Source organism: Grammomys surdaster, unplaced genomic scaffold, assembly GCF_004785775.1.
Source record: "Grammomys surdaster isolate TR1022 unplaced genomic scaffold, NIH_TR_1.0 317983, whole genome shotgun sequence".
Lineage (NCBI taxonomy): Eukaryota > Metazoa > Chordata > Mammalia > Rodentia > Muridae > Grammomys > Grammomys surdaster.
Genome location: NW_021626835.1, coordinates 449 through 15032, shown reverse-complemented (window position 1 = coordinate 15032; position 14584 = coordinate 449). Strand labels below are relative to the sequence as shown.

Below are 14584 nucleotides of genomic sequence, written 5' to 3'. Positions count from 1 at the left end.
ATGCAATCTAAACTGCCCACCATGAGCTGGGTGTTACAGCTCAAAAAGTCACAAAGTAGGATGGACATGACAGCAATCCTCTGTCAAATGGAAGTGGTATTTATGCAATCGGGCCCAAGCAGGTCCTGAAGGCACAGCAAGTTACATGAAGCAGGTGCCCAAATGCCTATTGTTTCAACTCCTATTACAATGACATCCGCTGCTAAGCATGCATCTGTAGCCTTATGGGGTGTTTCCCCATAAACGAGGAAGTGAAGACTATGATCTATTTTCCTGGGGGTTCTACAGATTATGCAGGCACCACCCAGAAGTGGACAGCTACAGTATTACAATCCTTTTCTGTTACAACCCTGAAAGATATTGGTGAAGGGAAATCTTCACAGTGGGTAGAACTTCAGGCAATACACATGGTATTACATTTTGCTTGGAAGAAGAGATGGCCAGATGTTCAATTGTGTACTACCTCATGGGCTGTAGCCAATGGATTGACTAGATGGTCAGGGTCTTGGAGAAAGCACAATTGGAAAATTGTCGAGAAAGACATCTGGGGAAGAAGTATGTGAATAAATCTGTCTAAATTGGCAAAAGATGTAAAGATATTTATATACCATGTAAATGCTCATCAAAAGGTGACTTCAGCTAAGGTTGAGTTCAATAATCAAGTAGATAAGGTGACCTGTTCTGTGGACAGTCAGCCTCTTTCCCCAGTCATTTCTTTCACTGCATCATGGGAATGTGAACAAAGCGGCCATCATGGCAGAGATGGAGGTTATGCTTGAGCTCAACAAAATGGACTTCCACTCACCAAGGCTGGAATGGATATAGCTGCTGCTGAATGCAAGATCTGCCAACATCAGAGACCAACACTGAGCCTCAGATATGGCACCATTTCTTGTGGTGACCAGCCAGTGACCTGGTGGCATGTTGACTACAATGGACTACTTCCTCCATGGACAGGACAATATGTTGTTCTTATGGGAGTAGATAGTTATTCTGGTTATTGATTTGCCTTTCTTGCATGCAGTGCTCCCACCAAAACCCCTAGAGCGTTATATAATGTGTTTCAGTGACTGCTCTGACACAAGTTGTGGTGAAACTGTTTTTACAGATGTTAGAAGATAAGTAGGGAAAACGGATAGGGGCTTGCAGAGGAAGGTGCATACCGTTTTAAGGTAACCTTAACCATAACTTTTAAAGTATGATTACTTATGAGAGTGAATATATGTATTATGTGTATGTGAATATATTTCTAATTGTGTTCACCCACCTGTTCATGGGGGGAGGGGGGCAGAGGTCAGAGGTGAGGAAAGGTCCCTCCCTGAAATTGAAACGAAAGTCCCAGCAGTCCTTCTGTTTTCACTGTACACTTTGATTTTGTGTCATCAGCACATATGAAGTCCCCAGCTTGATACATCAGTGCTAGGTTCCAAACTCTGGTCATCATGACTGTGTTGCACCTGCTCCTAACTGCTGAGCCCCTATTGTAAATTTTCAATATAATATCTATGTATGTATCAATGTATCTATCTATCTATCTATCATGTATCTTTATCATTCTATGTGTCATCTATCAACCATCGGTCATCTACAATGATTTCTATATTTCAGTTTACCTTCCATCTACATATTTATCCATCCATTCATCTATGTTTTATCTATATCTACATATTTATGTGTCTATCATCTATCACCTATCTGTTGGTCTATCTATTATCTATCATCAATGTATTTAGTGATTGATTAACTTGTCTATGTATCTCCTATCATTTATCTGTCTATGTATCAATCATTTATCTAGCATCTACCTATCTATCTATTATCTATCTATCTACCGTCTACTTCTATCTATCTGCATATCTAGGAATTTCTTTATTTCCCTCTCTATCTCATCTATGTATTTATCTATAAATTCATCCATTTATCCATTTATCCATCCATTCATCTGTCTCTAACTATGTATCTCTCTATGTACCTATACACACACACACACACACACACAGTCACCTATCTATGTATCTATGTTCATATCTATATATCTATCTATCATCTATCATCTATGTATACGATCATCATAGATGATACATCTATCATCATCATTGTCTGTATGTCTTTGTGTGTGTGTGTGTGTGTGTGTGTGTGTGTGTGCACGCATGTGCGTCCATGTATAAGTGCATACATGCATACTTGGTTTCTGAGGAAGGCAAAAGAGAACTCAAATACCATGAAGCGGACAATTACAGGCAGTCATTAGCTATATGACATGAGAGGCAGACTCAATTCAGGTACCCTTCACTACCAACAGTGTCCCAGCCACTGAGCCACCTCTCTAGCCCTAACTATAAGTTTTGAGGGAAGACATTGTTGAAGTGGGTCATCACCCAAAAAAGCGCAGCTCAGTGTATCTTCAAAATGAGCACAGGCTTGTCATCCAGATGCAGATCAGTTATCATGAAGACTGGTTCCTGTCTTACACCCTTGCAGTCACTACTTCCCACCATTCTGACAAGTGCAGTGACCGTACTTGTGTTTGAACATCACTGAGATACAGCAGATGTGAACAAAACCTGCTTCTGTGCTAACATTTAGTCAGAAAGTTTCATTCAGAACACTGATTGAATATCTGAGGATTGTTAGTTCACAGTCACATAAGATTTGATGATATGACTCCATCTAAACCATAAATGCATCTAAACCAAACATATGTATAGTCTTGTTTTTCATAGAATTATTCCCTAAATAACACTGGGTACTGGTCATTTCCATAGCATCTAGTTTCTCTTAGCAGCATGGAAATCTAGAGTGTCTTAAAGGTCACAAGATGATGAGGGTAGGTTATTTGTAAGCATGCACCATTCTATTTAAGGGCTTTCAGCACTGGAAGGTTTTGATATTCCAGGAACCAATTCCCTGGAAATGCCCAGAGATGGTTGTACTACCAGGTTGTTTCCCAATGGTCTGTACTATAGTCATCAATGACAGTCAGTACCACTCCCAGGGGTCATACATTTCCCTTCCCAAGTAATCAAGTGGGTGGGACAGGGCCATTCTCTCTGACTATTGTAAGGAAGCATTGGTCAGGTAAAGCTGGGTCACAGAAAGGATGATTTCTAGATGAGATGCCAGGAGCTGCTGGCCAGACTGAAGGACATGGGCATGGCTTTATATGTGTATCTGCACCCATATCTATCTATCTATCTCTATCTCCATCTCCATCCTCATCCCATATTTATTCCTATCCCTATCCCTACCCATACCCCTATCTATCTATCCATCTACATAACCATGTAAATATTTTTGGAGATAAAGTCATATGTGACCCAGACTGGCCTTCAACTAGATGTATAGCCAAGTATGATTACTGATTTTCTGGCCTCTATATCTCCAGTGCCAGGATTATAAGCATGTGTTGCTCCCTTACTCTACAGTACTGGTGCACTGATTGGGACATCCTATTAATCAAAAAAGACCCAGTGGTGAAATAACCCATCAACGCTTAGGTCCTCAGATGGGGAAGGGTGCCTAGGGCAGGTGGTGGCTATTTACCAATCTGTTCCTAAGTGGTTTTATAAGAACAATTTTTGTGCTGGATAATCACAACCTTCATACCTTTATGCTTGGCAGCTTCATGACAAACATGGAGATGTGTTCATGGTACATTTGGGACCGAGACCTGTGGTCATGCTGTATGGGACACAGACCATAAGGGAGGCCCTGGTGGACCACGCTGAGGCTTTCTCTGACCGAGGAACATTTGCTGTGCTTCAGCAAATTATGCAGGAATATGGTGAGATATGGGACAAGTGTGGAGTGGAGGAAGTGGGCTAAAAATCGAGCTTGAAAGGTGAGATTCTAGCTTTGGGGAAGACTGAGAATTCTTTGAACTTCCAATGTAATCTACCCACCTATGCTCCTCTTACCTTCTTAGATGTGTTCTTTGCTAATGGGGAAAGCTGTTGAGGGAGATATTTAAAACAGCAGCACCCAATCTGTCTTGTGTTACAGTGCCGCCATGTTCCTGACTAGGCTAGACCTGAGGCCACAAGAGATGGCAGTGTGTTCTCACGGCTGCCGCAGCTCAGGCCTCTGGCTTAGGCGGGCCAGAACACTGGCCCTGCCACCCACAAGATGCCAGTGTGGGAGATGGCTCTGCCAATCTTCCAAGCTGTCTCCACAAGGCTGGGCTGAGCCCAGACCATCCCACCATCCACGCGGTACCCAGTAGAAATGAGACTCTAATGCTTAGATTATCCAAAAGCTTTATAAGTTTGATAATGCTCAATAAACAAGATGCCCACACAATTTTAAGTGTTAACCAAGATATAAATTGATACCCAGGACTGCTCTTGTCCTGTGTGGTCATCCATGGCTCATACATCTCTGCTCCTCCCTAGCTCCTCCTCTTCCTTCTCTTCTTCCTCTTCTTACTCCTCATCTTCCTCTTCTTACTCCTCCCACCTTAGCTCCTCCCAACTTGCTGGAAAAATACGACACTACAGAAAACTGGAAGACTTTTTGACGATTCTTTCTGGCCACCATGAGAGACATCGGGATGGGAAAGCAGAGCGTGGAGGAGCGGATAAAGGAGGAGGCCCTATGTTTAGTGGAGGAACTGAAGAAATGCCAGGGTGAGTTCCATAGAATGGGCATGAGTGCCCAGCCAACAACAGAGAGACACACGCTCAAAGTTAGAAACACATACACACACACACACACACACACACACACACACAGTGTGGGGAGTATGACATATAGACAGAGGTGGAAAGAGTGAGGAAAAATTCCAGGGCAGAGAAAGAAATATGAGGTCTATTGTGTTCAAAATAGACTCAAAACATGTCCTGATCATGGTGATCACTTCTGTTCAGGGACATCAATTTTTGAATTAGTTTTATTTGTCAAAAAGGCATGATTGGTACACACATGTCATCTTAGAACACAGAAGGCTGTGATTGTGCTGATGAGCGTCAGGGAGCACAGAGGCTGATGGGAGTTGTAGTTTGATATAACTCAGAAGGACTACTGGGTCCTTCATGATTCATTATAACAAGGGCATCTCAGTGACATGGACCTTGATTTGCAGTTACATTTCTCTACAACAGGCATTTGACATCTCTTATTGACATTTACCAGAAGAGCTGAGATTATGTCAATGCAGAAGTGGGAAAGGAAGAAAGGTGCAGAGAGTGGGAAGAATGGCTGGAGAAAAGTCATAGAGATCAAGGACCCAAACAAAGACAAGTTAAAAGTCTGAGAATGAAACTGACTAATCTCAAGGAAGGCTCTACAGGGAATCAGAGATTATAGACAAGCCAGCTCCAGGGAGAGGAAAACAAGGGCTGAATACTGTTGACAGACAAGAACCCTTCAACCACCAGGGTCAGTGACTGAACCTGGCGTACAAAGACAGCAGGCAGCAGTTCCAGATGGCTTCTGAAACACCACAGAACCTAGAAATCTGAGAAAGGATGGAGAAAGACTGGCAGAGGGGAATGGAGTGTGCAGAACTTGTGAATCCACACAGGCAATCCCTGAACCTTTCTCTTCTGTTTCCTGCCACCAGGAGTTAACTATCAGCTCAGAGTCAGAATGATAACTAGGGAGAAGGTTCAGAATGGAGACTAATTATACACACTTTACCTCTGAGTCCCAAAATTCTGAGTCCCAGTCATGATTAGTTGAGTTCCATTAGTGAAGTTAGCTTTCCTGCCTGTGTGTATGAATAGCATCAAACCTTCTGTACAGCATTGGGAAAAGTAAAATAAAATGACACAAATGAGTGTAGGGGCTTGCCCATCATATATGCCAATGGGGTATCAGGTGTTTCTCTTCTTTGAGTAGTGAAAAAGGCAGCCTCATAGACGTGTGGCTGATGCCTAATGTTCCCCAGGTCCCTGGACTCATGTCTCCTATCCTGCCTCCTCATCCTCCAGGAGCCCCTCTGGACCCCTCGTTCCATTTCCAGTGCATCACAGCCAACATCATCTGCTCCATTGTCTTTGGAGAGCGATTTGACTACACAGACCGCCAGTTCCTGCACCTGCTAGACCTGTTATATCAGACTTTTTCGCTCATAAGCTCATTCTCCAGCCAGGTGAATGGGTGGGAAAAGAGGAATATCCACAGTAGAGGAAGCAGGAAGCTACTTTAGGGGTGAAGACAAAGTGTCTTAGGTCTGAAAGAACAGCAGGGACATCATGAAGAGGCAAGGAGGCTGAGAACTGGAGGCAGGGCAGGAGGGATGATGAGGAAAGTGGAGAGACCTAAGTGTAGAAATACAGAGCCATACACATGCATATGAAATGATGAAATGGGTGATGGGAGTATAGCCAGAGGGTTGGTTTTCATGCATGAGTCCTAGCTCTTTATATCCTGGGTGAGATGGTAAAAAACAAAGGCAATTCCAGCACATGAAGGCAAGGAGATAAGAAAGTCAAGGTGATCCTTGGTGAGTTGCAGAGGTGTCTGGCAGTCATGAGACACTCTGTGTATAAAACAAAACTTCAGAAATTCAAACAAATGAAGACAATTCACCAAAGTAGATTGAGAGAGAGAGAATAGGAAAGGAAAAGTGGGATACAGAGCATGCAAGACAAAAACAAATGTGAGAGAAGGATTCAGAGCTACAGTCAATAGCACGCATGTGTATAGTGTACATATATGAGGAGTGTGTTTGTGTGTGTTTGTGTGTGTGTGCCTTCCTGCACATTCATGCCTCTGTCTTTGTGTGTGTGTGTGTGTGTGTGTGTGTGTGTGTGTGTGTGTTGTGTGTTTCATCATAAAATATGAAGACCTAGTATAAGGAATAGTGGCCCCTTGAAGTTGCACAGGTCACAGCCAGACACCAAGTTCTTGGCAGAAAGGAGAATTATTACCTAAAAAAGGCAAGCAGTAGGATAGGCTGCAAAGGCAGAAAGAAGTAGTAATAGTAATAGCAGCAGCAACAGCAGCAGCAACATCAACAAGACAACAAGGAGGTGTTTCTGCAGGAATCAGGTTTTTGGGGGGAGGAAAGGGAGAGTTTGTGCTAGAGTGAGTTGGTAAATTCTGTCTGCACATATTATCCAAATAATGAATTTTGATTGTTGGATCGTGCTGTTCTGTCTCAGGAATGAATCAAGGGCCAAATGAGGGAATGGACCTTGGGAACTGGCTTTAGATATACAATTTAATGGTTTAGCAAGGGGACAAGTGTCAAAGACAAAAGTCGATGACACCATGTTTGCCATTTTGTAATTTTGCCATTCCTGGGCCTGTCAGAGCCATTTATTCTCACCGCTTGGTTTTCTTATTGGTTCACTGGCTATAGGGTACGAGGGTAGGTGTCATTCTCTCTGGGTCATTCCTGATGACAAATAGGACATCACTGTTAGGTAATCAAAGGAAGATGACATGTGGTCAGTGTTGGGAAGTGCAGGCTATTTTATTTGTTGTACAGACTTTGTGAGACCTTCTAAGGTTAAGGGCATGCAGTCTGTAAGGCTGGACCGTTTGGGGCTGGCAGGTTGCTGGAGCAGTCTGAAGGAGATTTGCAATCTGTTGGGACAGACATAAAGTTAAGGAATTTAGGGAAATTTTATTTTTAAATTTTACTATTTTTATTTATTTACCTTTGTTGTGCATTTGAAACATTCAGGTTTATAATCCTGGTAGTTAGGGAAACAGAGTCCAGAGACAAGGGAGATGGGGCAAGATCCCACCCTCAGGAATAGACAAGTGTGTCCTTGTTGGAGAAAATGTGTTGTTGGTTTGAGGTTTTAGAAGATCATGTAAGGCCCAGTGTTCTTCCTTATTCTTCCCTGCCTGCCTGTGTATCAGGAGGTAAGCCTACAGCCCTGTGTCTGCCTGTCCTCCTTGTGTGCTTCCTACCATGATGTTAATGAAATAACCTGAAACCATAGGCAAACTCACAATTAAATCCTTCTTTTGTAAGAGTTATTTTGGTCATGCTGTCTCCTATAGTATTAGAACAGTGACTTAGATAGGGCACGGTCTTGGGAACCTGAAAACTTCAGGTGACCTCCTAGACCTTTCTTTCTAACAGGTGTTTGAGCTCTTCTCTGGCTTCCTGAAGTACTTTCCTGGTGCCCACAGACAAATCTCCAAAAACCTGAAGGAAATCCTTGTCTACATTGGCCATAGTGTGGAGCAGCACAGGGCCACCTTGGACCCCAGCGCTCCACGAGACTTCATCGATTCCTACCTTCTGCGCATAGAGAAGGTTAGTCCTGCATGGAGAAGAGAGGGGTGGGTGAGAGTGAAGGATGGGGATGTGGTCAGAGAGAAAGATGGGAGGGGACACCGGATGGTGAGGAGAGGCAGAATGTCTAGAAAAGGAAGAACAGATTAAGGAAGGGGAAATGACATGGGGAGGAGAAAAGGGGTATACCTGGGGAAGAAACACAAGGCAAAAGGCAAAGCACAGAAAGATCACAGAGGAAGAAAGGATCTGGGAGACAGAACATGATAAACCACCAAAGAGCAAAGTAGAGAGAGGACAGAAGCCAAGGTACATTGTCTAGGGCCTAGTAATGTCCAGAGGTCTATTTAGTATGAGATTCAAAACCAGAAGCACAGTGCCCAGAGATGACTGCTTCTCATTGCAAAGATCCAGCCACCCCTGATCTATCATTCTCTCTCCCATCTGGAACCAGGAGAAGTTGAACCACTACACGCAGTTCCAATACCAGAACCTCATGATAACTGCGCTGTCTCTCTTCCTTGCTGGCACTGAATCCACAAGCATCACTCTCTGCTATGGCTTCTTGCTCATGCTCAAGTACCCTCATGTTGCAGGTGCGCCATGGGGGAATTTTCTAGTATACTTTGTCTGCAGGGGTTTGTGTGGTTGAATGAGACATGGGCCACATACATCTGGAGTTCTGAAGTATTTGTTCTACTTCTAAACCAAGGCAGTTCTGTCTTGGTGTGTGAATGAACACTCAGGGACCCACATGAATATCAAGCTGTTCATATGTGTGGAGATCCCAGGTCCAGGAAGTTCTTGTATTTTGGTTGATGATTCAGGCTCTGAGAACTCCCAAGGGTCTAGGTTAGTTAACTCTGTTGACCTTCCTGTGGAGACCCTGTCCTCTTCCGATCCCTTAAGCCTCTCAACTCTTCCACAAGACTCTGAACTCCATCTAATGTTTGGCTGTGGGTTTCTGTGTCTCTTTGTTTTGGCTGCTGGGTGGAGCCTCTCAGAGAAGAGTTATGCTAGGTCCCTGCCTGCGAGCATTATAAAGTATCATTAAGAGCATCAGAGATTGGTTCTTGCTGTGGGATGGGTCTCAATTTGGAGTAGTCATTGGTTAGCCATTCCCTCAGTCTCTGCTCTGTCCTTGATCCTGTCCTTCATGTAGGCAAAACACATTTTGCATTGAAGGTTTCGTGGATGGGTTACTATCTCTATCCCTACACTGGAAGTCCTGACTGTCTAGAAGAACCACTTCAGAATCCATTATCTCCCACTGTTAGGACTAGAGTCCCACCCACCCTTAGACTCTCTGGGGCCTCTCCCCATCCCAGATCTCTAGCACTTCCTAGAGAAGATCTCCACTCTCTCTCCCCTGCTCTCCCTACCTAGGCTCTTTCCTCTCCCCACTCTCCTCCCCATCCCTTCTTCCATCCAGTTCCCTCCTTCCATCAGTCTCCGATATCTATTTTGTTTTGTCTTCTGAGAAAGGTTCAAGCATCCTCCATTGTGTCTTCCTTGCTATTTGGCTTCTTGGTATCTGCTGACTACAGCATGAAAATTCTGTACATTTTTGCTAATGTCCACTTCTAAGTGAGTACAAACCATGCGTGTGCTTTGGGGTCTGGGTTACCTCACTCAGGATGATATTTTTTGGTTCCATTGATTTGCCTGTGAAACTCATGATGCCATTGTTTTTAATTGATGAGTAGTATTCCACTGTGTAAATGAACCACATTTTCTTTATCCATTCTTCAGTTGAGGGATATCTGAGTTGTTTCCAGTTTGTGACTATTACAAACAAAGCTGCTATGAACATAGTTGTGAACATGCTATGAACATTTCCTTGTGGAATGGTGGAGTATCTTTTGAGTATATGCCTCGGAAAAGTATAGCTGGGTCTTGAGGTATAACTGTCCCTAATCATCTGAGAAACCACCAAATTTATTTCCAGAGTGGTTGTACAAGTTTGCACTCCCACCAGTAGTGGAGAAGTGTTCCCCTTGCTCTACAACCTTATCAGTATATACTGTCCCTTGAGTTTTTTTTTTTATTTTACCCTTTCTAATGGTTGTAAAGGGGAATCTCAGAGTTGTTACGATTTGCATTTCCCTGATTACTAAGGATGCTGAACATTTCCATAGGAGCTTCTTGTCCATTTGAGATTCCTTCATTGAGAATTCTCTGTTTAGCTCTGTACTTGAGTTTTGAATTGGATTATTTGGTTTGTTTGGGTCTAAGTTCTTGAGTTTTTTATGTATTTTGCATATTAGTCCTCTGTCAGAAGTAGGGTTGGTGAAGATCTTTTCCATTCTGTAGGCTGTTGTTTTGTTCTATTAATCATGTCCTTTGACTTAAAAAAGCTTTTCAGTTTCATGAGTCTCCATTCATGGGAATTGAAGAGATGACTCTGAGGTTAAGAGCATTGGCTGTTCTTCCAGAGATCCTGAGTTCAATTCCCACCAACCATACGGTGGCTCATAAACATCCATCTATAATGTGATCTGGTGCCCTCTTCTGGTGACAGACTTACATGCAGGCACAAAACTGTATGCATAGCAAAGAATACATATTTCATTAATTTTTTTGGCAATTCATTCACAGGCATACATGGAGGCAGAACATTGTGTACATATTAAATAACATATATTTCATTCATTTATCTGGATTAATCAACTCACGAGTTTTATTCTTTGATCAAAGATAGCTGTGTAGGGAATTTGTCATTGATCCTTTTGTCCATTCAAATACTAATATTTTTTATACTGTAATCTTTCCAACTGTCCTTTGAATACACCCTTTATGTGTCCACCTATTCCTCTGTGTATCCATTTAATAACTCACTCATTTACCTGTGATTTATTTCTCATTCAAAACACCTATATGTTAATGCCTAAATTTACTCAATTATTCCTTCATTAAGTCTAACATTCATCTGACTGGTGCTTAGTTCTGTTCATTATTTTTTGTGTATGAACAATTTATTGATTCTTATTTGATAAACATAAGTAAAAGCGGAAAATATACATCTAGTTTTAGTTTTCTCATTTCCTTCACTCATCAAACTTTCCTTTTATTAACCGGCTCGTCCATTTCTGGGTGTACCTCCATGTTCACATGTTAAAAACTTAAAAACAATTTGAAGTGATTCTGAGCATGCCTGCCATAGCTCATGTGTAGGGATTGGATGAGAACTTTGTGTATTCTGTTCTCTCCTTCCAACTAAAAGATGGATCTGGGGGGTCAAAGTCAGGCTGTCAAACTTACAACTCAAGTTCATTTATTGGTTGAACTATTTCATCAGCCAACTTATTCATACTTTGTATGCAGTTATGAATTATAGACACTTGCTCCCCTTTCATTCCTGAGAGCACAGGATCATATTATTAGCATACATTTAAATTTTTTTAATTTAATGTGCATTGGTGTTTTGGATGCATATATGTCTGTGTGAGGTTAGAGGATCCTCTGGACCTGGAGTTACAGAGAGTGTGAGGTGAAATGTGGGTACTGGGAATTGAACCTGGGTCCTCTCGAAGAGCAGCCAGTGCTCTAAAGATTGAGTCATCTCTCCAGCCCCCTGGATTTTAACTATGAATTCCCTGCAAAGGAGTGTGTGTGTGTGTGTGTGTGTGTGTGTGTGTGTGTGTGTGTGTAGACCTGTGCTGTGCATGCAGGAATACAATCGATAACATTCATTACATTCTTGCCATTTTCCCTGCAGCCCTCACTCCAGACTGACAGTTAAAATGGCCCATTGCTGGAGGTTTTCCTTTTCTTTTACAAGCAATACTGGAGCTTGTTGAGAAGAGACTCTAACATGCTCTAAGCATGGTTGGAGAGAAAGGCCCTTGAAAGAAACACAGGCATGTGCACCCAAGAGGTCACTGTGTCTTTCTCAGCAGAGTCTTCCTGCTCTGAACTGTTTCTGGGTTATTGGATCCCAGAAAACAGGGTCACTGTGCATTGCCTCCAAGAAGGGGGCACTGTCTATTGTTTCTCTTTTCTGTGCAGAGAAAGTCCAAAAGGAGATAGATCAGGTGATTGGCTCATATCGGATCCCAACCCTTGATGACCGCTCCAAAATGCCATACACTGATGCAGTCATCCACGAGATTCAGAGATTTGCTGATCTTTCCCCAATGGGCTTGCCATGCAGAGTCACCAAAGACACCATGTTCCGAGGGTACCTGCTCCCCAAGGTGAGACCGGCTGTGATTCCTCATCACTTCTCCATGAGCATGCTCTATGCTCCTAATCACCAACCTCATCCTGTCTGTGTTTTCCCTGACTTCTGTTTTACTTATGAACTGACTGTTTTCATATGGGAGTCAGGGTATATTAATATCTTTATCTCATAAATCCTCTTAGAACACCGAGGTGTATCCCATCCTGAGTTCAGCTCTCCATGACCCACAGTACTTTGAACAACCACACACCTTCAATCCCGAGCACTTCCTGGATGCCAATGGGGCACTGAAGAAAAGTGAAGCTTTCATGCCCTTCTCCACAGGTGAGACAGACCTGTGATTCTTTTCCCAGACACTAGAGGGCAGGCCCACCCTTCAGGACACAAATAGCAATAGGACCTGGGTTATTGAGTCTGTCTCAGCTACCTTACGGTTCAACCTGGCTAGAGCCTCATGAGGAGAGTCTTGAGGTAAAGGAGCATCCTGATCGGGATGACTTTGGGGAAGTATTTAAAAGCCTCTAACTAAAGTTGAGCAAATTCATTTTCTTGGTTTTTTTTTAATTTTATAGTTAGGGGAAAACCTTTTTAAATAAGTGAAAACATTTGTTTTTAATCATGTTTAAATGCTCAACTAAAGAGTATCTTTACAGAGAATAAAATTAGTTCAGTGCAAATTCAAGTTTCAACAACTCTCCAGAAATAAATAACAGATTGATAGTATTCCTTTATCAGAAAGCTCATGATGTCTTTAAAGCCAATTCTGTGGTTCCTATGCAAAATCCTAAAAATAGTAGAAGCTAGCTTCTTCACTTTAGGAGCTGTAATGACCAAACTAATCCATCAATTCTTTTTAGTTGCATCAAAATCAATTGTCTTGCATAGACTTATGTTCATGTTTCCCTATTGTTCCAAATACATTATTTCCTCACACAATATATCCCAGTTGCAGCTTCCCCTTCCATTATCCCTCCTAGTTATTCCCCACCCCCTCTTCATCCATCTGGATCCAGTCCATTTCTGTCTCTCATTAGAATAGAACAGGCTTCTAAGAGATAACAACAAGCCATAATTATGTATGTATGTATGTGTGTATGTATGCATGTATGTATGTATGTATGTATGTGTGTATGTATGTGTATGTATATGTGTATATGTATACACATATACATACACACACATACACACACAGATAGATAGAGAGAGAGAGAGAGAGAGATAGAGATAGAGATAGAGATAGAGATAGAGATAGAGATAGATAAAATGTTAAAACAAATCCCATCACATTGAAGCTGAAAAGGGCAAAGGGCAACCAACAGAAGGAAAAGTTCCCAAGAGAAGACTCAAAAATGAGGGACCCACTCATCTACACACTCAGGAATCCCATAAAAGCACTAAACTTCAATCTCTATTATATATGAAGTGGACCTGGTGCAGAACCCATACTTGCGTCTTTAATTTTATGTGAGCTTTTATGATTTTGATTTAAAGGCCTTATTCTCTTGGTGTCCTACAACTCCTCTGGCTCTCACACTTTCAGACCCCTCTTCCACAGACTTCTGTGAGCTCTGAGGGGAAGGATTTGATGGAGACATCCCCTTTAGACATATGTGTTCCAAGGTCTCTCTTGGTGTGTAATGTCTGGGTGTGGGTCTCTATATTTGTTCCCTTCAGCTTCAGGAGGAAATAGCCATGGGGATGGCTAAATAGAGCAATAATCTATGAGTATACTATCATATTTTTAAGATTAATCTTATTGTTCCTTTGTTTCACCACTTGCACTTGGTTTTATCCTAGGTCTCTGGGCTTTCTATTCCGATTCAATATCAGGTATTCAAGCCAGCCATTGGATGGTTATTCCCATAAGCTTTGTGCCGCCATTGAGCCCAGGATAGCACTATAGACTATTCATCGCTGGCTGGAATTGTACATTTCTGTTTCAGTAGCCTGCAGTGTACCTTTCCTATCAAAGACACTAGAGCATGGGGGTGATTGTTTTATGTAATCAGCTTGACCCCTCCATACTCAACAAGTTGTGTGGGTGTTATCTTCAGTAATGGAGCTTTGCTGTCACTTGTAGAGAACAATATATTGTCTTTGCAGCAACCTGGGTTGTTTGGAGATTTCTATGAAACCTCTTTGGCTGCCAATTCAATTGGATGCTACTCAGTCCTAGCACTAGAAGCTTCATTTAGTGTCAAGTG

At 42.3% G+C, this 14584-nt stretch overlaps 1 protein-coding gene across 1 annotated transcript; it reads left to right on the top strand.

The window, feature by feature from the left end:
* The first annotated feature begins 3624 nt into the window (after nucleotides 1–3624).
* LOC114616357 (cytochrome P450 2B1-like) lies at nucleotides 3625–12736 on the top strand. The gene is made up of 7 exons (XM_028761838.1): nucleotides 3625–3784; nucleotides 4461–4625; nucleotides 5931–6091; nucleotides 8042–8218; nucleotides 8652–8793; nucleotides 12206–12393; nucleotides 12563–12736. The coding sequence occupies exons 2-7, from the start codon at nucleotides 4535–4537 to the stop codon at nucleotides 12719–12721; spliced, it is 918 nt and encodes a 305-aa protein (XP_028617671.1). The 5' UTR covers nucleotides 3625–3784; nucleotides 4461–4534; the 3' UTR covers nucleotides 12722–12736.
* The last annotated feature ends 1848 nt before the right edge of the window (nucleotides 12737–14584 follow it).

Coding starts and splice junctions, on each gene's coding strand:
- LOC114616357 (XM_028761838.1), top strand. CDS start 4,535: ATGAGAGACATCGGGATGGGAAAGCAGAGCGTGGAGGAGCGGATAAAG. Junction 4,626..5,930: donor GGAACTGAAGAAATGCCAGG/GTGAGTTCCATA, acceptor CTCATCCTCCAG/GAGCCCCTCTGGACCCCTCG. Junction 12,394..12,562: donor GAGGGTACCTGCTCCCCAAG/GTGAGACCGGCT, acceptor AAATCCTCTTAG/AACACCGAGGTGTATCCCAT.